Source organism: Triturus cristatus, chromosome 3_2, assembly GCF_964204655.1.
Source record: "Triturus cristatus chromosome 3_2, aTriCri1.1, whole genome shotgun sequence".
Lineage (NCBI taxonomy): Eukaryota > Metazoa > Chordata > Amphibia > Caudata > Salamandridae > Triturus > Triturus cristatus.
The window spans coordinates 20295024-20318963 of record NC_140584.1 but is presented as its reverse complement, the minus strand read 5'-3'; the positions used below and the strand labels follow the sequence as shown (position 1 = coordinate 20318963).

General features: G+C 43.6%; 1 protein-coding gene across 2 annotated transcripts in view; it reads left to right on the top strand.

Annotated features, from left to right (window-relative positions):
- ARHGAP32 (Rho GTPase activating protein 32) overlaps nt 1-23940 on the top strand; it is a 1461643-nt gene that overhangs the window by 905529 nt on the left and 532174 nt on the right. Inside the window, exons 9-10 of one of the 2 annotated variants that reach the window (XM_085647194.1) lie at nt 1287-1364; nt 2079-2160. In XM_085647194.1, coding sequence (XP_085503320.1) covers nt 1287-1364; nt 2079-2160 — 160 coding nt within the window. Of the gene's footprint in view, nt 1-1286; nt 1365-2078; nt 2161-8604; nt 8700-23940 lie in introns of those variants that run through there. The other variant, XM_085647195.1, reaches the window with a different exon arrangement.

Genomic DNA, 23940 nt, shown 5'->3' with positions numbered 1-23940 from the left:
TTTTACCAAGCGAAACGCAAAACCTAATAATAAAAGTCTGTTTGTAGGAACCACCCACTTGGAGCAAGTATCTGCTTTTGATTACCTGGGTATTCGCCTCACACCTATCCTAAATTGGGCTCCCCACATTGACAAAGCAATGCTAATGTTAATCCAGCAGACTGCCCACATTTCTAAAATTACAACATCAAAACTCTGGGGGGGCCTCTATATGGGGCAGAAAGAACTATGGGGTAGGGGAAATTCCAACTGTCTTATTGCTGTAGAAAATAGCTTTTTAATATCTCTTTTAAACTTACCCCTTAGGACCCCTTTGACTCCTTTATACTTGGATTTTGCCAAGACAAAACTGACTCACAAGTTTGATTACAAAGTACTTTATGTTCTGGCATCGCCTGTGGTTTGTTGATGAGTTAGTTTCATACAGAGCAGCATTGACTGGCCTTTTGCACTATTCCCAGATAAATTCGATCCCCTGGTTCAATTCTTTGAGATGCCTACTCCGGCGTTTAGGTCTGGAGTCTTATTGGTTAAATCCCGAAAGTATATTGTTAATATCAAAGGCTAGGGTCAAATCGATCTACTGGGAAAAAGTCATGGATAAGGAATCCTCTAATCTGGTGGGTTCCTTGCCCAGGGTTTTTTTTAGATTGTAAGCCAACTGCAAGTTATGAAGAAACAATTGATGAAATTGTGCCTCATCTGGCTCGCAAACTATTTGTACAATTTCGTTATAAGACTCTGCCAACCAAACTGTTTTGCAGTACATGGAGCCGTAATGTTTCTCTGGATAATCTCTACCCATCCTGCAAATCAGGTGCAGAATCTTTAGTCCACTTGCTCTTCTTTTGTCCTCACTATCAAAATCTGAGGGCCAAGTGGATTATTCCTCTGTACAGACTGGTTGGTCCCAGCCATTACTTGGAGGTGCCAAGAATGTTATCTACCGATACAAGCAGGTTAATTGTTTTTCCCTGGCTAAATTCTGCTATGCTCTTTGGAAAAAGCGCGCTAAATGCATTTTATGAAATACTCCTATATTTTTATTGTATTTTATGATACCTATGCCTTTTACTGTATATTTTGTATGCGGTGCTATGTACTTTTTATTAAGATCTGTATACGATCTAAATAAGGTTTTTATGACTGACTGAAATATAAAAAAAGCTATTGTAATTAGGACACGTCTTAATTTTATATTGTCTACAATGCAGCCTATTGTGTTGGACGGGTGAATACATCTTTCTTTAGTTGTACAACTCTAATGTGGCATTTATATTTTGCAGGTGGGTGACATAGTGTCGGTCATTGACATGCCTCCGAAGGAGCTCACTTCCTGGTGGAGGGGAAAACATGGATTTCAGGTAGGAATCTGGGAAGAGAAGGTTGGGGTATATGGAGAATCCAGAATTGGTCCCATTTTTTCTTGTTATGGGTCTTTGTTAAAGAAGCACATAACATCTTTCATTTCTGGTCTCTAAATTGGTAAAAATAAATCTGCAATCTGCCTGCAGTGTACTTTTGTTTGCAACATGTTTATAATTATGTCTGTTTTATTGAAATCATTTTAAGCACCATGGTTTGGCGAGGATATAATTCGTGCATTTGCAATAATTATACTAACCATTGTTGAGACTGACCATTGTTAACGTTTTAGCTGTACTTTCGTGGAGGCTTCTTGTAAATAGCTTCTGATCGATACTAATTAAAAATATTAACCTGAGAACTGTTACATCAGATGAAACATTTCAGAATGCATAAAAAAGTGTCCCCACTCTCCCATCGGCCGGAAGGACTTTAAAGGCAGTGGTGACTGAAACCGCGATCAGCACAAAAAAAATGACACTCCTCTCATCTTGACCGACGTTCTCTCGGTCAATGAACGCCACCTTGTGGTGACAAAGGTTGGACAGTGAACATGGCTCACCCTGATCAGGATAATGTACGCCCTCTATCTCGAAGGTGCAGAAATAAGGAATAGAAACACTACGTACAAGAAATGGCGTTTGTAGTTAGCAGGTGTGCGTATTCAGTGTGGCCTGGCCTTCAGCCCCTCTCCTCTTTCCTTTGTGTTGCAGGTAGGCTTCTTTCCAAGTGAATGTGTCGAGCTAATCAACGACAAGGTTCCTCAGTCGGTGACCAACTCTGTGCCAAAACCTGGTATGTCTCGCAAAGAATGGCCTGTTTATTTTACGTGAAAGAATCTGCCTTGTCTGCCGTCCAGTGTGACTTTCATTCAGCATCTAGTTCACAGTTGTCATTCTCCACGTGTTCCTACATCCTCTCTTATGTTCATCGCTCCATGCATCAATTCCTTTCTTTTGCTCAACTCTCGTCTAGATTCTCTTCACTCCCCAATGAATACATGTAATCTGAAGTGATCTTTGTTGCGTTGGTGCTGGTTTCAGCACTCGATGCACAGTAATGCTGCTTCTTGTAATAAATACTTCTAGTTCTATAATGACTCTTTCCTATATGTACTTGGTGAAAAATATTTGCACGCTACTTGCACATCTAGGCATCAGGATTTATAGATTGTAGTCGAGAAACATTCCAATGCTTCTTTACCAGCTTATTTTTCTGTCCAATTCATGAGAGGTACATGTTTGTCTGTCTGCTTTTTCCTCGTTTTTCTTCTTTATTTTGGAAGGCCCAGCCATTTGCGGCCGGACCACTGTGCAAAAAATAACAATGATCCCCTAGGAGGGGCGTGGGCAGTGGGAACGGTATATAAGCCTAAACCTCCTTGGCTAAATACTATCATCCAAACCAATTGGATAAAGTCATAGCGCACGTGTAATTCAAAACACTGTATAATATATCACGATATCCGGTGCTCCAAAACCTATGCAGTGAAAGCGAGCATTGACAATTGTATGCCTGGTGATACATGGGCATGCAAACGTCATCATGCATGCATGAACTTATAGAGTATTTCAGCCTCCAGGTGGCTATGTCATCAAACTTTTCCCTTTTTCTCTCTCTTTTTTTCTTTTTTGATTTCTTTGATGATTGTGCACGGCATCAACAAAAAGCATTGTTAAAGTCTATGGGTCAAAAGGTGAGACTTATTCTCAAGGGCATTGGCCTTTCCTCTTGGATAACATGTTTAGCGAACATGGGCTTCAATCTGTTGCTCCAATGCTATAACATATTACACTTAAGGAGACTTTGTAGCGACAGATGCTTTTGAAAAGTGAGTGATAATTACTACTGAGCTGTGCCTTGCCATAAGGGCTGAAACTGTGCATTAGTAACACATACATTGTCTGACCAAGGTAGCTGCTGATGCTGGGAAACGTTTGTGGCCTTTTGATAGGCGTGGTAGAGATTTTGTGAAGCACAGTGTATGAAGTTAACCTATCTATAGGGGATGATTATTGTCTTCGCCTCAGAAGAAAACCAGACTGAATTGTATTCAGCCAAGTTTTGAAATGACTTCCCTTCTTAATATGCTAATTTGTGTTGTCGCAAGTAGCCTCGTATAGCAGTGATAATATATGGCGATCCCCCATAGTGCACCGGTGTGAAACTTCTGTATAACTATGTAGATGTCAGGTAAGGCGGAAACGCATTTAGAAGACAAATGACACCAAGCCTAGCCAATACAATCCAAACATTGAGGCATGGATAAGTGTATTATGCAGAAGTGTTTGGATGATGGCGAGTGGGAACTTAAGAGATACCTGTGCCTATTGCACCTCTTTGTTTGAGACAAGAGGCATGATTTTTAAATATGAGATGAAACCCATCTGAGGGTATTATTGTGTGGCATCGGACTGACATCCAAACTGCTGATATTCCCAATTGGCGGCGTCCGTTGCTTAACCTGATACGGTAGGCTTACAGTAATCAGTGTGGTGACAGTGAACACTAGGCAGTAACATTTGGTCATTGTTCCATGTGATACTTGAAACTGGATCGTCAGTGAGAGAACTTTAATGATCTTCAAGAACATGGTTTAAATTCTATGAATATTTGATTCCATTGTATCCTTGGGGTGAATGTGCATCCTGTAACTGAAATTTCTATTAGTGAACCTGCTGGAACGGAAAAGTCCCTTGCATGGTGATGACGTGTAGCCCTAACCGCAGGGCCCACCACCAGCAGTGATGCCTGGATCTCTGGTGCTGATTTTTGTTCTCATGGGCAAATATGGATCATGCGTTTGCACCATGACATTGGCTTTTCTCATGGATTGCGCTCTTATAGGACCAGGAGGGGCGACCAAAGCTATAACTTCATAGTGGTGCAAGACTGTTGCCTTTGTCAGGAGTTAAGCGGCACAAGCTCAGTGATAGTAGCATACTGTGTAGTGATCAGTAGAAGTGAACAGGCCTTTGTCGGTAGAGCCTAGGCAGCACATGCTCTGTCTCTCAATATGCTGTATTCTGTACATGGGCTTTCAGCTTTCCTCCAGGTTCTGATTGGCTTTTGTCAGTGCCCTTTAAAATACATTGGTTCTAATTGGCTAACAGTTCCAGCTTGTCCCACCTTTTTTCTCAATTGTTGACTACCATGGATCGCCCCCAGGATTTGTCCTCTTTCACTTGTGTTATTATATGTCCTGTCATTAAAAGTTTTGTTTTTCCTTCGACATGGAGCACTTCCAGTGTGGTTGCCACGCTTTACTTTACTTTGACACAGAGCACTTCCAGTGTGTCATGCCGCGCTTTACTTTGACACGCTTTACTTTGACACGCTTTACTTTGACACATAGCACTTCCAGCGCAGCATGCCATGCTTTATCTTACGTATAGCGGCGTGCCTTTCTTTTGTTTAGCACGGCATGGCTTGCACACCTCTGCTTAAAAACGCACATACACGTTGCTGTTCCTGTCTACTAATAGTCGCAAGAGGAGCTAACTTGCTCTGTATAAAAAGCTGTGTCAAAGACTTCAGTTTCGTGGGAAGGTTCTGGAAAGGGAACCGATTAATATCACAGGAGTGCGTCCTTCCATAAAGTGGTCGACTTTAGCTTTTTTGGCCAAATCATAGGATATGCTCAGGTGACTGGTATCACATTGCATCTGGTCTGCCCCAGAGCTGGATTTTCATTTCCTCGTCTTACCCCAGATCTGAGCTTTTGCTTAGCTGACCTACTGGCTCCTCGCACTCCAAGACATTCTTTTAACGAGGCATGCCAAATTCTGCAGCCACACCTAACGCAGGCAAAATGCACAGTGACAGCAGCCTGTACAGGCAAACAGAGCCCCGCCGTGCACTGCACCGCTCCAGGCAGCCAGCACAAGCAAACAGGGCCACGCCATGCACTGTACCACTCCAAGGAGTGAGTACAGGCAAGCAGGGCCCCAGAAGGAGGGGCAAGAAGGCAGGAGGAGAATGGGACTGAGAGAAAGGAGCAGAGAGAAGACCATAGGAAGAAACTAACCAGAGGGAGCGGGTGGGGACAGCGAGGGGCCTTGGAGGAGGATGGGAGAGAGTGGAGACTGCCGTTGGGGGGAGAAATGTGCTGGGAAGCGAGCACTGTCAGCGAGGATAAAAGAGAAACCCATATGTATAAAGGTGGAGAGGGGTGAGACTGGCTGTGAGAGGGGCCAGAGAGAGAGAGAGAGGGGTAGACTTTAAGGGAGGGCACCAATAAAATTAAGAAGGGAGGGCATCGAAGTGTAAACCTAGAAGCACCATACAGAGGGATAGGGTGGAAGTAGAATGTATAGTAAAGGCATACAGCGACTTTGGGCTTCAAAGAACATAAAAGGGAGAGATGGCAAGTGAGGAGGGAGCTGCTGTGAAAGGACAGGGGGAGGGCGACGGGGGTGAGGGGTCAAGGGTAAGAGAGAGATGTGAGCAGCAGAGGAGGAGGGCGAGTGAGGAACAAGTGGTACTGAAACCAATAGAGGTATACATAATGCGAGGCTAGAAAGAGAGCGGTCATGAGTGAGGAAGGAAGAGATGGGGATGAGAAATAGACACGAGAATGTCGAGCGAGCGATGGTAATAGGTCGTGGGGTCACAGAGAGAGACAAGCGTGGCCGCGCAGCGGCAAGTGAAAGCGCGACGGCCATCTGTTTACAATTAACGCGTGCGCGATAATTGAAATCGAATGGCGCTGCTGCTCGCAAGCCGTAGGCCGTGAGCGGATACAAAGGTGGGACATGCACCCACCTTTGTCCAATTGCGTGCTGTCTTTTTATAAAGATGCACACAAAGCCTAATAGCTTGTGAGCACCACACGCACGAGCTTCATGAAAAGCCGAGAAAAGCTGTAGCGATGCCAAGAGGCCCTCTCCTAGGGCAGCGCGTGCGCGCTGCGCTCTAGGCGAGACCTAAAAAAGCATGAATTCTATTTTGTTTGAGTCATTCTTAAATTAGAAGCCTCCCAGTGCACTGCTTCATCTAGTTAAGATTTCAAGATGCTTTCATCTGTGAAGGCAACTTTCAGTCAATGGGCGAGTGTTATTTGCCTGTTGATGTTCGAGCCCACCAGTCAAGTTTTGTCATTTTCCAATACCTGGTAAGAGACCGTCAGCACTGCAGTTCTGCCTCATTCCTTCTTAAAAAAAGGTTGGTGGTGGCTGGCAATGTGGCAAACTAGCTCAAGAGCAACCCCTCTTTTAATAAGCTTTTCTAGGAAACAAAGTACGGATAAAGTTCTCATTTTGGGAATGGCATCAATGGGAGCAGCTAGTTATCAAGCGTGACGTTTTGTGAAGACCATGGCCTCAATGTCACTGGATTTGGTGAGGCTTTCAGAATGTATTTTCATTTATAGGGATTTTGATTATGTGATCAGAGATGCATGGATGTATCTAGGACACTTTGATAAAATGTTTGCTTGAGGTATTTCATTTGAGTACAAGCAGGCTGATATAATTAAACTTTACAGATTTCATTTTTGCATTTTGCCCTAGAAAAATCCAAGATGGAATCTACTTTACTGGTCAGAGATATTTCAGTCAACTAATCTAACATAACTTAAAATAGGATGTTTGTATACATTGTTTTGTTCATCCTCTTCGTGTTATTGGCATTGTCCTGAAAGGAATGGCAACATCGTCTGACCAGTCCCAATGCATAAGGGTGACGCTCAATTAGATTATTTCCGTGTGTACTGTCAAAGCCAGGTATGTCCTGTGCGAAATGTAAAAGAAGGCAATTGCGAAACGTCATGAAGAATTCACTGATTTTCAAGAACAATATTTGGCATTAAAAAAAATGATTTCAACTTTGGATCATTAGAGTTTTTCGAGTGTACATTTAGATCCACTAGAAATATGTGCATACCAGTGTGAGGTAATAGGTTGTTGAGATGCACATTGAAGTGACATAAATAATATGACATTCTAAATATTTAGTAGGTAGCGTTTTAGGAATACTAATAGAGCTCACAAATTTATGATGTGAACTTTGATCGCAAGAAAATAATTGAGGGGATCCCAGTTTAACAAGAATCAATTAGAACATTTGTCCATTGTTACATCCTATATGATAGATTAATCCAAAATTATAGCTTCTAAACAATACACTCATCTTTTATAATTCTATAAAAACTTTGGAGTAGCTGATTGTCTGTCTTATGGCCTGAACCCTAGATGGCAGTGTAGGTTGTTAAGGTTTTAATTTGTTTTGATAAGCAATCCCCAATGCCGTTGTGGCTCATTTATTGGTTCTCTGCCCATCCGCTTAAATTGCACGGAAGATTTACCTAAAACTAGTCATCAACAAAGTTGGGATAAGATCTGTGCAGAGAGCATTTGAACATTTGCTAGAATTGGGATCAAGGATAATTGCCTTTGCCGTGGCTTTATCATGTAATGCAAGTAGTAAATGATTTGTGAGATTAACATTTAGTATCTTTATGTTTAAGGTTGTTCATGTTTTAATTCAATATATTAATTGTATATATTGTTAATTATCAAGTTTTTGTGGGGGACAATCTAATAAAAAATATTACACAACCCCTCCCGGCCACCAACCCTACTAGCAGACTCAGGGAGTCAGCTAGATGGCAATTCTAATAGTATTTTAGAACACCACTGCATTTGGGAAGTCTGCCTTTGTGAATAATGGTGGAGCCACTTGGGAGGAGTATGTCAGATGAGGTTGTGTAAAAGAGAACAAAGTTTCATTTATAAAGGGGTGTAAAAGACGAACATGGCGAGGATCTTTAATTATCAACATATGCCCATGGGTTGATTTTAATAGAAAACATTTCTGTGAAAAAAACTTAATGCTGGGAGAGGAGAGGAGTAAGTAGTGAGGTGGATGAAGATCTGCTAGTGCATACCTATGCAGATGGGGATGATAAGTGGTAAGTGTTTTGACAGAGATATGGCAGATGCTGGGTGACTAAAGAGAGCTGCCGAAGGAAGTATTGCTTATATGGTGAGAAACAGAATGCAATTGGAAGTGAAGACTGCTAAGAAAGTCAGGTAATCCTTTCGTGGTATGTCTGAAACCCGTCAGGAAATGACTACAGTAATATGTTATCTCTACTCAGTATTTTTATCATGTTATTAAAGCGAGTTGTCAGATTAATACAAATATTTTCCCCAATGTAGACTGCAGTCAAGCCTCACCTGACATGATGTGCAGTGTAATGGTGCACTGACAACCGAAATGGATTATGGCTATGCCCCAAACAAGGTGGAGGTTCTTAGAAATTATTGTGAAAAGTGATGGCAGCGAGAAGAACAGAACATAACCCCAGTGGATGGTTTAAATGAGGAATGAAGGTAGTTGTCTAGCAGTTTGTTACTGACACTGGCACAGTGTATGCTGTATTTATAAAATATATACCCTAGTTTCTGGTTGCGATTGTTAGAGAAGAAACATTTAGCTTGGTCAGCAGAAGTCCTTTGAAAAGTGAACAGTTGCCACACCATTTGGGAGAGGATGTGGCACCACCGTCGGAGCTGCCGACTTTGGAACTGAGGAACCAGGTTTGAATCTTGACTAGTTCTCAACTTCCTGCGATGATTCTGGGCACATCATTTAATATCCCCATGCATTACAAAGAAAAATGAGACCTTGTGTCATTTAACTGATGCACCTGTAAAGCGCTCCAGTACCTTCGAGTTGAGTTTGTGCTATATAAAACTGAAACAAAAAAATCGGTCTCTGATTCCAGAGCCTAATTTAGTATTATACTGCAGCATGTGATTGGATTGATGTTGTTTTTATTTTGATCCTGTGTGGGAAGTGTTTCCATAACGTGCGTGATGACCACCGAGATGCAACTATCATGTTATGGGACACTGCATGTGGTAGTATGTTGGATGATTAAGTGTAAGAGAGAGACGCTCATGGTTTTCAATATGCTGTTCGCTTTGAACAGCTCTGCAGATCCCTTGACCGTATTTCATGTGATATAATCTGCTTAGCTAGTTGCTGCACTGGGTTGACCAATCCAGGGGAATGGAGTTTAATAAAATATTTACTTGACCATGAGGCAGGTTGCTTCATAAATCTACTTATCCTGTAGCAAAATCTACTTGTTCCTTTTGTGCCATGTAATTTTTAAAAAAACATATCTTTATTGGTATTTTCTGTTTTTGACATGACTATCATCACGGCTTTATACAGAATGCTCAAATATGCAAGACAAAAATATAAAACACATATATAAAATAATATTTTCCCATTGCAACAACATAAAGGGTGACATAAGTGTGCCATTCCCAATCCCAGATTTGTGCATTTTGCGAGCGTGTGTCCTGGAGTCACTTCGTGCCCTTGCTCACCTTTTTGCTACTTCAAGTATTGCATGTTACAGTCATCTACGTCAGCATCTTATTTGTGATAATTCCGGGCTGGACTGTTATGACAGGGCCTTGTTATAATACATCTTGCAAATTGAAAAAGTGAAAAAGCTTATCAATCAAACCTGAACAATCATGCACTGCGAAAGAGAAATTTATGAATTACATGGTGAGAGGACGTAAAAATAAACCCTGAAGTGTACCAATAGGACATATATTTAAAAACACTCCAACCAAACTGAAACTTTTAATCTAAAAAAAAAAAGGGGGGAATAATATGCCATCTATAAAATTCAAACAAAATCAAAAGGTACGAAGTTGCATCATCCGTGCAGTATCATTTGAACAGCATACCCGACCAAGAAATGAGGCAGTGCTCATATTGTGATGTAGTTGTCAGCCAGCAAAGAGATCCTCTAGATCTAAAAACAGAGGGGGTGTAGGTGGTGACCTATAATGATCTAGGGGTGTAGTGGTGTATTCTACTGTGCGTGTTGAGGCGCTCCTGCGCCCCCTAACTAAGCAGTAAGGGATCAATGTACCTGGCTCGGGTCGGCGGTTTGGGTATTGTTTGCTTCCTTTGCATGGCCTGTCCGTAAGGCGGTGAGCAGGGCGTCCCAACTCTGCGCAATGGGAAATTTGTGGAGCCCCGCTATTTCCTCTCTATGCAACGCCGTACTCTCCGCTTGTACCCAGATTATAAGTGAGCGTCTCCAACTGAGTGTCTCTGGAGGGTTTGCATTTTTCCATTTTTTGGTTACTAAGCGCTTTGCCGTAATGAGACCTAGATCATGGAACCTTGAGGTAACCTTATTTTTTGGGGATCTGGCATAAAGCCCTAGAGTGCATACTTCCCATGACAATGGCAACAACGTGTCTGTGCATTAAGCTATGATTGTGACCACCTCTTGCCAATAATGTTGAAAGGACGCACAAGCCCACAGCATATGAAGCTGGTCAGCATCGGGGTGCTTGCAGGGTGGGCATATAGAGGTGGCGATATGGAAATATCTGTTTATCATGTCAGGCGAGAGGTATGCCCTCTGTATGATATAAGTTTGTATGAGCTTAAACCTAGAGTTCCTTTGTATATGTTTAGCGCCCGCCAGTATAACATCCCTTTCCTTATGGGTCTAGGGCCGGCCTCTATCCGTCTCCCATCTTACTCGGAGACGTTGCATCGGCATCAGCGTATGTGTAATTAGTGCACCCACCAGCCAGTGTACCACTTGTGATCCCGCTCCCATTACATGCATGTATTGTATCAAGAGGTGTGTAGGTGGCTTAGTTGCCAGATTCCCCCAGGCGGCTGTAAAAGTCTTTAGAATTTGAAGTATGTAAAAGAAATTGACCTGCTGGTAATTCAGCATCTTCAACTAGCGTTTCAAACGATAACAATGCGCCGTCTCTATACAAATCGCTTAAAGTATCTAACTCTGCCGCATGCCAGGCTGTTAGGGCTGCGTCTGATGTGCCTAGTGCACCCCTCGGCGTTACCATCAATGGCAAAATCAGGGCGTATGGGAGTGTCGTGCGAGTGAGGTATAGGTTTCTTTTATAGCACCTATGAGCTAAGCCTAAATGTAACTGTGGTGGTCGCGGAAGTTTGGCGATGGGATGAAATAGATGAGAAATTTGAGAATGAGTCCAGGGCGGGTGCGTAGTTGCAGTGTCTTCCAGGCACCTGCCATCCAAACATTTTGTCGCCCATTGGAGCTGGGCCGCTAAATAATACAGTTCCATATTAGGGGCAGCTAGTCCACCCTGACTAATGGGAGCATACATTTTCCACAGAGCAACTCGCGGTCTCCCCTTGTTCCATATTCGCTCCAGGAACATCTGTTCCAGGTCTCTGAAAGTCTTAGGTGGAATATAGAGCGGGAGGTTTGAGAAATAATACAACAGTTTGGGGAGCACGATCATTTTAAGCAAGGTGACGCGGCTCATTACATTCAGCGGAAGCATTTTCCAAAATTGCATTTGAACCCGTATAGCCGATATTGCTCTCACTAGATTGCCCTCCAATAAGTCATCAGGCGATCAATATATAAAGATGCCAAGATATATGAATGTTGTGGGATACCACGTGAGTGGTGCGCGATTTAGAGACACATTCTCCTCAACGGTGTCAGCGTTAAACGAGTAAATCCCTGATTTGCCCCAGTTAACCTAGAGCTCTGATTTCTCCTCAAAAGTCGCGAGAATATCCGCTATGGACGTCAGTATTGCTGTGACATCTCGGAGATATAACAGCAGATCGTCAGCGTACAAGAAGACAGTATGTAGCCCATCTCCTAGCCGTAACCCCCACTCCTCTCCATCTTCCCGCAGCAACATAGCCAAAGGTTCCATAGCTAAGAAGAACAGTAGCGGAGACAACGTACATCCCTGGCGTGTCCCCTGTCTCACTCAAATGCAATCTGAAACTAACCTACCAGTACAGACTCGAACAGTGGGTCACTGATACAATAGACGAACCATATTTAGATAGTGCTCTCCTAGTTCGTATTTCCCTAGCACAGATGCCAAATAGGGCCATTCCAAGGAATCAAAGGCTTTCTCCAAATCTAAAACTAGGTCACCTCTGTTCTGCATACTGTTGCACTCTAAACAACCTGCTTATGTTAAGAGAAGTGCAGTGTGTGGGAACAAACCCGTTCTGATCTGGATGTACCAATGATTTCACTAGGGGTGAAAGACGCCTGGCCAGGAGCAATGCAAATATTTTATAGTCTGTATTGAGAAGCGCCAGCGGATGGTAGGAGCCTAGAAGGTTGGGATTTTTGTCAGGCTTAAGGAGGGAGACCAGCATGGCCTCATTCTGTGTGGCAGTGAGAGTAGATTCATCGAGGGTGGTCTCGTACACTTTTAACAACTGCGGCACTAGGATATGTGTATATGCCTTATAAAATTTGGTTGGTAAGCCATCTGGCCGTGGCGTCTTCCCATTGGACAGTGAAAAGATACTTTCACGAATCTCCTCAGGGAGAAGAGGGGTATTTAGTTCTTCACTTTGGGCGCGTGTGAGCCACGGTAAATCTAGGCCTGCCAAGTTCGCCTGCAATGCCAGGGGCATGGTCTGCACACGTGATTTATATAAATCTTGGTAATGCGTTACGAACGTATCATGAATGTCTCACTGCATGTATGCAGTCTCCCCATTCACCATTTTCACCGATACTATGGGCGCTGATGCCTCATTTTGACGGATGAGCCACGTTAGTAGCTTGCCTGCCTTATCGCCCATATTGTGTGCTCTCGCCGAGTGAGCCGCATAGTTAATACAGCGTAGCCGCTCCAATAATTGTGCATGTTCGTCCTTGAGGCGGTCTAGCTGCCCCTGAACACCGTCTGCGATCGCCCGTTCGCTAGTGGCCAATCTCCGCTCTAAAACGGTGAGCTCTTTTTCTAGTTGCACCCGTATACCCTTCTGTGCCCCCAAACAGTGCCCCCTGACAACCACCTTAAGGGCGTCCCACTCCACCAAAGGCGATGTGGCAGTGCCCATATTTTCTTCGAAATATTGCGCCACAGTGGTGGCCAGTAAGTCTCGGAAGGGTGCATCCAGGAGAACATCCGGCTGGAGGCGCCATATCGGAATCAGCAGCGACTCCACCTCCCATTGTAACTCTATGTTGTGTGGGTTGTGATCAGAGTGCGTATGTCCCATGTAAATGGAGTCGGGAACACATGGCAAGAGGTCGTCGACACCATGAAACGGTCCAGGCGTACATGAAGTTTATGGGCCCCAGAGTAATAGGAATACACCCTATCTAGTGGGTTTTTGTGTCTCCATACATCAGAGAAGCGCCACTGCGTGTGCCAGCGCCTTCACAGCTGTGTCTGTGGTAGTGCCAGGTAGAGGAGGGAAGGATCGGTCTAAAGAGACATCTAATACACAGTTGTAATCTCCGCCAAGAATCATAGGGGTGTCGTGCCATGTTGATAATTTTTGTGATATTTGATCTAAGAAGACTGCTTGTTCACTGTTGGGTGCATATAGTGAGGCTATTACCACCGGCTTCCCATCAAGTACCCCTTTAACTATGACGTATCTGCCCACCCCATCTATTATCGTGTCAATCACTTGCAATGGAGTACCTGGCCTTACCCACACTAAGATCCCCGTGCATACGCAGAGTATCTTGTCGTATATAATTTTCCCCTCCACCGCCTGTGGAGACTTGTGGATTCTACCTTAGTATAATGTGTCTCCTGAAGGAGCGCTATTTGTATGTGATGACGTTTTAAATACGAGTATATAAGATAGCGACGTTCTGGGCTATGAATGCCACGCACATTCCATGTGCCTATCTTAATGGGCCCCATAAATGGTAAGTGTCAGGGGTGGAAATGGAGACATCCTGCTGAATGATTAGAATGACTAACAGGAGATGTGTAGAGGTAGCTCTGGCGTGCCTTTCCCTGCACGATCCAATGGTGCAACAGTCATACCTTTGTCGAAAAGTGATGGCATAAAAAACAATTGAACAACAGATAATTAAAAATACCATAAGAGCAATTTTGCAACAAACCTAAAATACAATGGCATACAACCAACGTCTGGGGAGAGACTATTACGCGCAGCAATCTAAGGACTAAGTGAAGAGCAGGAGACAACCACCCTGTGCGGCTAGACCTATCCCTGGCCTGATACTTATAGGGCAGAGCCGCCTCCAGTGCAATATTCATGAAATTTCCATACATGAAAGAGAAAAGAAAATAATAATAATTTTCTCTCTTCTTTGGGGGGGGGGGGTGGTTACCAAATTGGGTGTGTTAACACACCAGGAACCTGCCCCATAGGAGCGACAGCTACATGAATGTCAAACATAAACAATACAATTCAAAGTTAACAAAGAGAGCCCGGTATACTTGCGTGGCCGGGGAAATCGCGTAATGTTCATACTTCAAGGGAGAGAAAAGGCAAGTAGCCGACATACACACGTTTAGGCAATATTGTCAGAAGTCTGCGGGGTGACATGTGGCAACACACTGGAGCCTTGGGAGACAGGAAGATGATCCGAAAGGTCCTCGTCACTGTGCAGCTCCTGATGTTCAGAGTCTGAATTGGATTCTCCCTCCCGCGATCCACTGATATTCACCAATGCTTGTACTGCCTCAAGTTGTCCACTCTGCATCAATTCTGGTGTTAAGCCAGATGCCTGTGGGGTTGAAGTCTGCGACTTCCTTCGTCTTCTTCGGCGATATCGTAAGGTGATTTTGGGCAGTGTTTCCTGTCGTTGTAAGAGTCCAACCATTCCTCTGCATTTTCCGGGGTGGTGAAGAAATGTGTCTTACCCTTCGCAATAACCCTCAGTTTCGCAGGGAACAGCAGAGAATACTTAAAATCTCGTTGTCGCAAGCGCCTCTTCACCGCCAAATAGGAATGTCTCTGCTTCTGGACTTGGAAAGTGTAGTCCGGGAAGATCATTACTCTGTGATTGTCTACTTCGATTTCCTGCAGCTTCCGAGTTTCCCAGAGGACAACATCCCTGTCTCTAGTTTAATAAGCGGATTAGAAATGGCCTCGGATTCGAGCCTGGGGGCGGGTGCTTGGCAGGTACCCTGTGTGCTCTTTCAACAACGAAATGTGGAGTCAGGGCCTCTCCTGGCAGCAGCGATCGGATCCAGTCTTCTGCGTAACTGACTGCGTTTCTCCCTTCCACTCCCTCCGGCAGGCCCACGACGTGCACCTTATTGCGGCGGGCCCTTCCTTCTGCGTCCTCCGCCCTATCTTCTAGGAATTCCACTAGATTTAATAGGTCTCGGATATTCTTCTCAGCTGTGGACGCTCGAGGCAAAGCCTCTGCGATTTCCCCCTCAGCGGCAGCAGTGCAGTCCGCAAGCTTCCGATGGTCTGCATGTAGCAACGTAAGATCAAGCGCTACTTTGTCCCTTTTGTGCCATGTAATGCAGCAACAAACTATGACAGCAATCTTATTATGTAAGAGCTCTGAAATAGCCTCTCTGAATATGTCAGGTCTCCTTCCATAGTAGGGTTTGAATACTGGCAATTCCCTTATGTTGCCACGTTTCCGCAGATCTTCATACTGGGCTGAAGGTAATGGTAAGCAACAGTTGCAGGGTTGGAATGCCCTTTTGAGTCTGTGCAAACCTACTAACTTGCATGTTTTAAGGGTTATCACCAACTCTTCTCTAATCTTTTCCCATACTGAGAAAGGTTGGATATTCACTCCTGACAATGGTAGACATAAAACTTCTTTCAGGGTTGGGAAGAAAGTGGTTGGAGGGAAAGTAAACTTGAAAACACTCGGGTTTTCCGCATGAGCAAATCTACACCTGCATATTTTCTCATGCTAAAATGCAGTTCACAAATATTTTCTCGGAGTACTATTTTTTGGCCTGCTTCTGTAACGTCTTGTGAATTCATGAAAGTCTTATACCTGCACTTGATCCAAGAACATGGGTGCACTTTATTTAATAATTGGGCCCCTAATTTGGTGTGGCGTTAACTATGACCTTTTGTGTTTATGAAAATGTTGTCTCTCTCTCTCTCTCTCTCTGTCGGCTAGCTTCACTGTGAGTGACCGCATTCTGTTCTTTCACAAGGAGCATGACACACAGTTGTTTTGTTCAGTGCCAGGAACTGTGCAATGTTTACTTTTGAGACCAAAACAATTTTTGCTTTTGCCAATTTTTCTTATAATGGCGAGGGCCTGGCAGCTCCCACACCAATAAGGCTTTACAAAAACCATGCCAAAACAAGTTGACAAAACCAAAAGGCTGACAAACAATTTCAGACCTACCGGCTTTACCAATGCTTGTTTATTTTTGTTTCCCATAAAACCGGTTACACTGATTTTCTATTATGATTTTGGGGAAATACTATATACATCAACACATTATACTAAATGATGCTGCAAAGAAATTGTACCAACATTTTTCAGCAGTTTAGCGAATTTTCTTTCCATTTTTTTGTGAACATTTTATTTTGAAAGCAGAGAATCATCAATCTTACTTTCAAGCTTCTGCAAATATTTGCATCTAATCCGAGAGCATTCTGGGAGCAGCATACTTAGCCTCATATTGCTAAACATTGAAAACTTGTGTACACATTTTTATACTCTAACCACTAGCAGTAGTGCAGTCTGAGATTACAACATTTACTTAGAGCACTCACCCTATTAATAAGGCCTTTGCATTAATGAACCATAAATACGAGTTTGAACATCATTAACATTTGGACACAAATATTACCTTAACTGCAGGCAATGCTTTTCTCTGATCCATAATGTGGTACTGTAAAGTGGCAGCCAAAGGGTTTGCACTGTAGGGGGTTGGGCCTACTTATCTCAAGGACAAAATGCACTTAAAAACGTGTTGCCTTCGACCCCAAACAATATGTCCCGGGCGTCATAGGAATTCCACATCCCTGCCAATCTGACATTTTGTTTATGGTTGTGATCCTGAGTTGGCATGGATGGAGGGAGAGAGAAGTGGAGAGATCTCTAGGGATGGGCATTTTCGTCATCATGCCATTTCGGAGTGTATGTGAAATGTAAGGATGCAGTCAGATTGTATTGATATTTGGAACGTGCAGTGAATGATGTATATTAAAGTCCTCCAAAACTGTCCAGTAGCATGTGACAGATCTCTTCAGTTATTCCATGCCTGTTCATTTGGTGATGATTGTTGTTTTTTTTTGTCTCGACATTTCTTCTGATGGGCAACCCTCATAGAAGATATGTATTATGTTGCTGACCGTTGAGTATTATGGTTTTTGAAATATTGTGGGCAATAGCAGTTATATATGGAAGTACATAACTTATAATGTCATGGCGACCAATACGTCAACACTTGTTTACTTACCTTAATATTCAAAGCAGTTTGCTGGTTGAGTTGGTTGCAATTTGTGGGTTGAAATCTGAGGATTGTGCTTGAGGGTGTGACTGTTTTCTAGGCCCTGGTGCCTGGATGCAGGTGCTGCAGTTTTATATAGGAAATAGCCAAGTTTTATCCTGTCTTCTGAAGTGTATATGATCCTTGGTGTTTTCTAATAATGCTGGCTAATAGTGAGTTCCAGAGCTTGGGAACTTGCACTGAGAAAGCAGTGCTTCCTACATATTTCTTATGTTAAGGTGGTATGATGGTAAGTGGTGCATGTCTGGAGTGCAGCGCTCTGTTTGGTTTGTATTTGTTGATCTTAACTTTTAGCATTTGTTTCCCTTTTCCTTGGGAGGCTCTGTGGACAATGCAGAGTGCCTTAAACATAGCCCTTCTTGCTATAGGTATCCAATGGAGTGATTCCAGGACAGGGGTCATGCTTCCTCATGGGTGAAGGTGGAAAGGAGCCTTGCGGCAGCATTTTCGATAAGTTGTATTTTGCGCATAATTGATGTGGAATGCTTTTAAGTATATGAACATGATGTGCAATTACATGCTCTGCTGTGCTGGTTTGAGTAAGTACAGAGCTCCTGCATGTTATGCTTAAAATAATGTAAGGCGTTTATTTGTAATAAGGGAGATGCAATTCATGCTGGTCATTACTAATGCTTTAGTAGTGTTCAGGACTTTGAGTGTTCAGTGACGTTCGCAGAAGCTCATTGTTACGCCATGGTGCAGCTCGTCTACAATAAAACTTAGCAGACAAAGGGAGCTCTCACTGCAAAGTTTAGGGAACCGTGTTAACTGTGATGCTGCTGGCTCACTCTTATCACTGTGTACCTGTATATCTAATCAGATGGTTTAGGCAACCCAAAAACCGTGAATGCCGCTTCACTGACTGACAGTTACCAGCTGAACAGTTTGCGAACCATACTTTCATACATGATGGTATGCTATTGTCCTATGTTTTCATTGTTGGGGTTTGTAGTGTTGTTTATAGTACTCGGGCCATGTCAGACAGGGCCGGACTGGCTGTAGTGGGCCCTGGGCATTTCCCCAGTGGACCGCCAGGGTGGGTGCCGTTTTTGGGCCCCTGGGGAGCGGTTTTTGTTACCGGGGCTGGCAATATTGGCCCCCTGTACCAAAATCAGCCGAAACCTGCCCTAGGAAGAAGCTCGGCCAACCCCCCTCAGGGGGGCCGGCTGAGCATTTTGCTTGGGCCGGATTTGGTTCCCAGTCCGGCCCTGTTGTCAGACCCCCCTCTGTGCTGCAGACATGACATGTTACTTGTTTCATAATGAGCGACAGGCACTCCTTGACAATTGAACGACAATCCCAACAGATTATCTGGTATTTGCCTAGCATGTAGCCTTCCAGACTCCTCACATGGCACCCACAAAGTTCACACTTCAGGCCCTCTTGTACCATGCTTTGTGAATCTCCACGCCTATGTGGTGTGCTTTGTACATTATCAGATTGACAGTCTTGGTTCTGTGTTATAAGACTCACTTGTGCGTGTGTTTGTCACCCACCACCTAGAGCCGTTGCCCAAATTCATCAAAGAACCTTTTCACACCAAAATACTATGAAGCTGAACAAATTTAGCAAAGAGATTGAGGCCTAGAGCTGTTTGCAAGGACATTTTATTGTCAGAATCTGATGAAGTTGGTGGGTTCAGAACGTCATCTTTTCAATATAAAAACTGCATGTTCTTTTAAAACAGGATTCATAGACTTGATGGATTTATGTATTAAAAACATGGTGTTCCTTTTATTGCAAAAGATCATTTAATCCGTTTATGTAGTCGAATAATTTGAGTGAATGTTATTTACCATGAAATCATTCTTTACCTTGGATACGGTCCTTTTGGGACTGCCCTTCAGTCTCCAGTGGACGTATATTGTGCATCTGGACAATAAGCTGGAAACCTGCCCTCTGCAGGGGTTTCCAGCGCATGGAGTACTCATTGTGTGATATCGACTGTTTACTAGGCGACCCTGTGAGGGGGGACTTTCCTTTATGACACATCTGGCACTGTGTGAGCAGGCAGCTTTGAATGCACTCTTGGGGAACACAGGCACAGAATTACCATTCCTGACCAATATAGGTGGCCGCCCAAAGATTGTACGACCAGAAAAGCTAATAACATTCAGGACCAGGGATGGACTGTTTTTCTTGATTCCTGCTTCTAGCAGTAGCACTCTGTGCTTGGAAACAAAAGGGGAGACACAGGGTGTGTCCCCGGTGAACCCCGAATGGAGAATGGTGGTATCGCTGTCCAGCTTAGAATTGAGGCCATTGAAGGGGAAGTGCCCTTATAGAGAGGCAGCTTCGCCAGTGTGTCAGGCTCTAGTGCAAGGGAGGAAATGGGCTCCCTAGCTGCTGTTTGCATGATAAAATAAAGCACTAATCAGGGTTCAGTGGGCCCCGCACGGCTGCATTACCCGGTGCCACTACGCCACAGGACTGGAGTTTTCCCTTTTTCCCATTCAACGTCGTCTCAAAGACATAGGAACATTTACTGTTATGGTAAAATGGTTTCTATTCAAAACTCGTGGTGGTCTAGTGTGTCGCCTGTTGCCACCTCCGAGACACTTTCAACAACCTCCCTCAAGGGTGGGAATTCCCCCACCGGGCTCTTAGTTGTCACTACCGCAAACCGCTGCTAGTTGTGTTTCCCTTACTTGGATGTTTGACAGGCCCGCCCTGTGGAACATTCTGCTTCTGAAGCCGAGGGAGTTTGCTGTTTTAAAAATTTCCAAGCACAAGAACGTTTGTGGTGTTTCTAGTGCATGTGGGTTTGGACCACGAATACATTGTAATAAATGGCAGATGGAAAGTGCTGAACGTAATATGGCCCCTTTAATGACAGAGGCTCCCAAAACAGAGAAATGCGTGCATGGTGTGTTTTTTTCCATCCCCCATTCGCTGCCTTGGTTTGGTTTCGCTCTGTAGGATTGGCTTGTTCCAGCTTGCAGCTGTGTGCGTGTGTCCCTCTCCGTTTTCAGTTGTGGCGTTAGTCTGAAATGTGCAAATTGCAGGAGTCACTTATGGTTTCTAAAAGGTCTTACGTTTCATCCTTAAACCTATTCGCCCTTCACTGTGTATCCCTTGCATTCTCCGAGTCCTTGTCTTTCTCCATCTTGCGCGTGTCAATGCGCGCGAGGAAGCGCACACGTGCACATCCTCTGTGACTGCGTCATACATTCCGTTCTTTTCTTGATTTTATCTCTCGTTTGGCTGATCACCCGCATACTCCCTCTGGTTTGTGAATTATGAGCCAGACATCTCTAAACTTTGCATTCCATCCGCTGCAAACATCATGTGCTCCCTTGTGACATCACATGCTGAATGCTCTCTGCTTAAGCACCGAGGTGCAAGGAATTCAAGAGGTTAATGTTGAAAGCGGTGCTATAACTTAGTGTCTGTGACATACCAATGATGCAGCTAGCTTCCAACCCATGTTGTCATGCCTTTGGTCTCCAACTGTATGTGGCATTTGTTTTTTAAGGTAGGCGTAAGTCTTTTGTGTACTTTATTCATTGCGTGCCATTGATTGGCTTCTTCAATGCACTCAAGTCAGTCAAAGTTCTTTATTAGCAATACTTCCATAGCATATAAAGTACAAGAAAAATACATAAATGCTTAAAAAGTATTTAAGACCACAGATTAAAATTACATGATATAAAAGAATAATAACATTACTATTAAAGCATGCCACAAATAAAACATTTCATAATAAAGATTCACTAAAAATCATTGAGTGCCGCTCTTAGCTTGCTTCACTGTCTACAAGGGATCTCCTACGACCCCAGAGAGTAACTAACAAGGGATCAGCAAGTGTTTGAATAAAATATAAGGCTGTCCAACATTGCGTAAAATTGTATTGCGCAGAAGTTATAAAAACCACCCAAAAATATATAGGTAATTATACGTAAATCCGTTTGGGAAGACAACCCATCACAGGGACATAACGTCGGATCTCCAGCAGAGTGAACATTACAGGGATAGCCCAGCATCAGCAGAGTATAGTTTTAAGCGGAACCTCACTAAAATAAAATGGTGTTGGAGGTTAGACACTATGGCTAAGTAGGAGTGTACGTCCTGTGTGATGTGAGGGGACAATTGATACAACTTCACGGTAGCCTTACTGCAGTTAACCTTCCTTCGCTCTCTGCCTGTCTGTAATAAGAAAGCTTCCTTTATTCTCACCTTAGGTATAGTGCGCAACTCTGTGGGCTCTCAAAACGTTCCTGTAACCTAGCGACCTGAGTGTGCACTTTATATATTGCTGGCACTTAATCTTGTGTGCAAAATCCAGTTTTAAACAATCTCTCAGGATGAATTGATTTAGGTTAATGGTCCCCCTCCTCCATATCCAATGCACAATGAGATAGGTGCTAAACGCACTATGTTTGATTGGTAAGGGGCATTTAGTTCAATGTGGCAATTGAAATTAGAGAAGCTGCATGGGAAGGCTAGCCTTTTGTAAAAGCCATCCTCTAAGCACTGCAAGGAATCTATATCCACCCTCCCCCAGACCCCTGCCCCATAAGTAGCAATTGAGATAGCTTTCACCGCGTACACCTTTTTTTTTTATATCCAAGTTTCTTGATAAAACTAAAGAGAGCTCTAATATTTTTTTGTAGTAAAAAGGCTTTGTTATTTATCATATTCTTCCACGTATGTTTGCATTCGCACAGAATCCCTGGATAAGAGAATGTGTCCCCCACCTCCAACCTGTGTGTATCGATATGGAAAACTGGGAGTTTCCTAGGACAGACCCCTACAGCCAATACAAAAGATTTCGCTACATATGCACGAAGAGCCAAACTTTCATACATTTTGTGTAAGCCTCTATATGTTTCTGAAAACGTCTGCCCAGTTCTTGCTATTAGCACCGCGTCACCGGCATAAGGAAGAATTGGCATGGGGACTGAGATAAAATGAGGCACATCTTTAGTAGATCCAGAGAGAGCAGCCTTCACCCCTTAAGTATAAATTAAAAACAAAAAAGCACCAGGAGGCAACCTTGCCTAAGTCCCCTTTGACTCTCAGGGAGTGTACCCCATCCCTTTCATACCAAACTCAAGCTGAGACCTGTGATTACATCTGACGTATAAAGACTGTATATAACTGTCCATAACTTCGAATGGGTGACACGATTGAAGGAGTCCGAGAGATCCATAAAGGTCATATATGTTTGGCCATTCTTGGCCGGCGTATATTTATCGATTACCATTGGTCTATGGTCCCTTCCCTGGTTGAAACCTTACTGTGTGCTATCAGCACATTCCTCTTGCTTGCCCAATCCTCTGTTCTGTTCAATAAAAGGCACCCCATCAGTTTGGCAGTGCCATCTATCAAAGAAATAGGTCTATAATTTTGGGGTAGAGCCTAAATTGGTCTATACGTTTGAGGCAGAGCCTTATCCCCTTTTTGGTAATTGGGTATTATTGTTTTTTTCCATGAGTCTGAAGGTCCCGTCTTACCTATGACTTTAAATAAATTGGTCAGTAGTGGAGCCCAGAGATCTAAGTGTTCTAAAAAAGAAATCTATGAGAACCCATCCAGGCACCTTTGCTGTATTACATTAGGCCATCCAGTGCCTTAGCGCTGCCAGGTTAAAATCCAAGCTGCTTTTCGGTTCTGCCTGCCTAACACTTTTTGGGGAGACCATACCTCACCCTCACCCTCTGCTCCAAATATTTTCATAAAATTTGCCACTCATGATTCCTCTTCCACATGTGAATTCAAGGTCGGAACGCCTTCATCTTTAAGGAAGGGAGCATTTATCGTTCTCCAAAAGTCCAGGCAATTATTTTATTTACTGCAGCGAGCTGCAGATTTTCCCACGGCTCCTCCTTAAGGCTCCTTATTATAGCACACCGACTTTCTTTATGTCGGACTCGCAACATTTACACCAGACAGTTGTCTCTAGGGTGGGTCCTAAGTGCTGCATGTAAATAATGCACTCACATGATTGCTTTTTATTTCATGGCTTTGCTTCTCCTGTTCTTGTTTTTGTCGCATCCCTGGAGCAGAGTATCTTTTTTATTGTCTGACTTGAGTCGTTACACTGCTCCAGTGCTTAATTTGTAAAATATTAAGTGTCGGGGCTCTGACCAGGAGGCCACTGCAGCTTGCACCACCCATCGCCCTTGTTATCGCTGCCAAAACAACTACTAACCATCTCTCTCGCATGTAAATGTGACAGTTCAGATTATTCCAGGTCCCCAAAGCTAAAGGAATGGCTGGGGAGGCAGGTATTAGTAATTTTTATATGTATATTGGTTTCCTAAACAACTGGTATACTGCTCATCTCTAAATGACATGAGCAGTGCCACCTTGTGGCAGACTGCCTTAA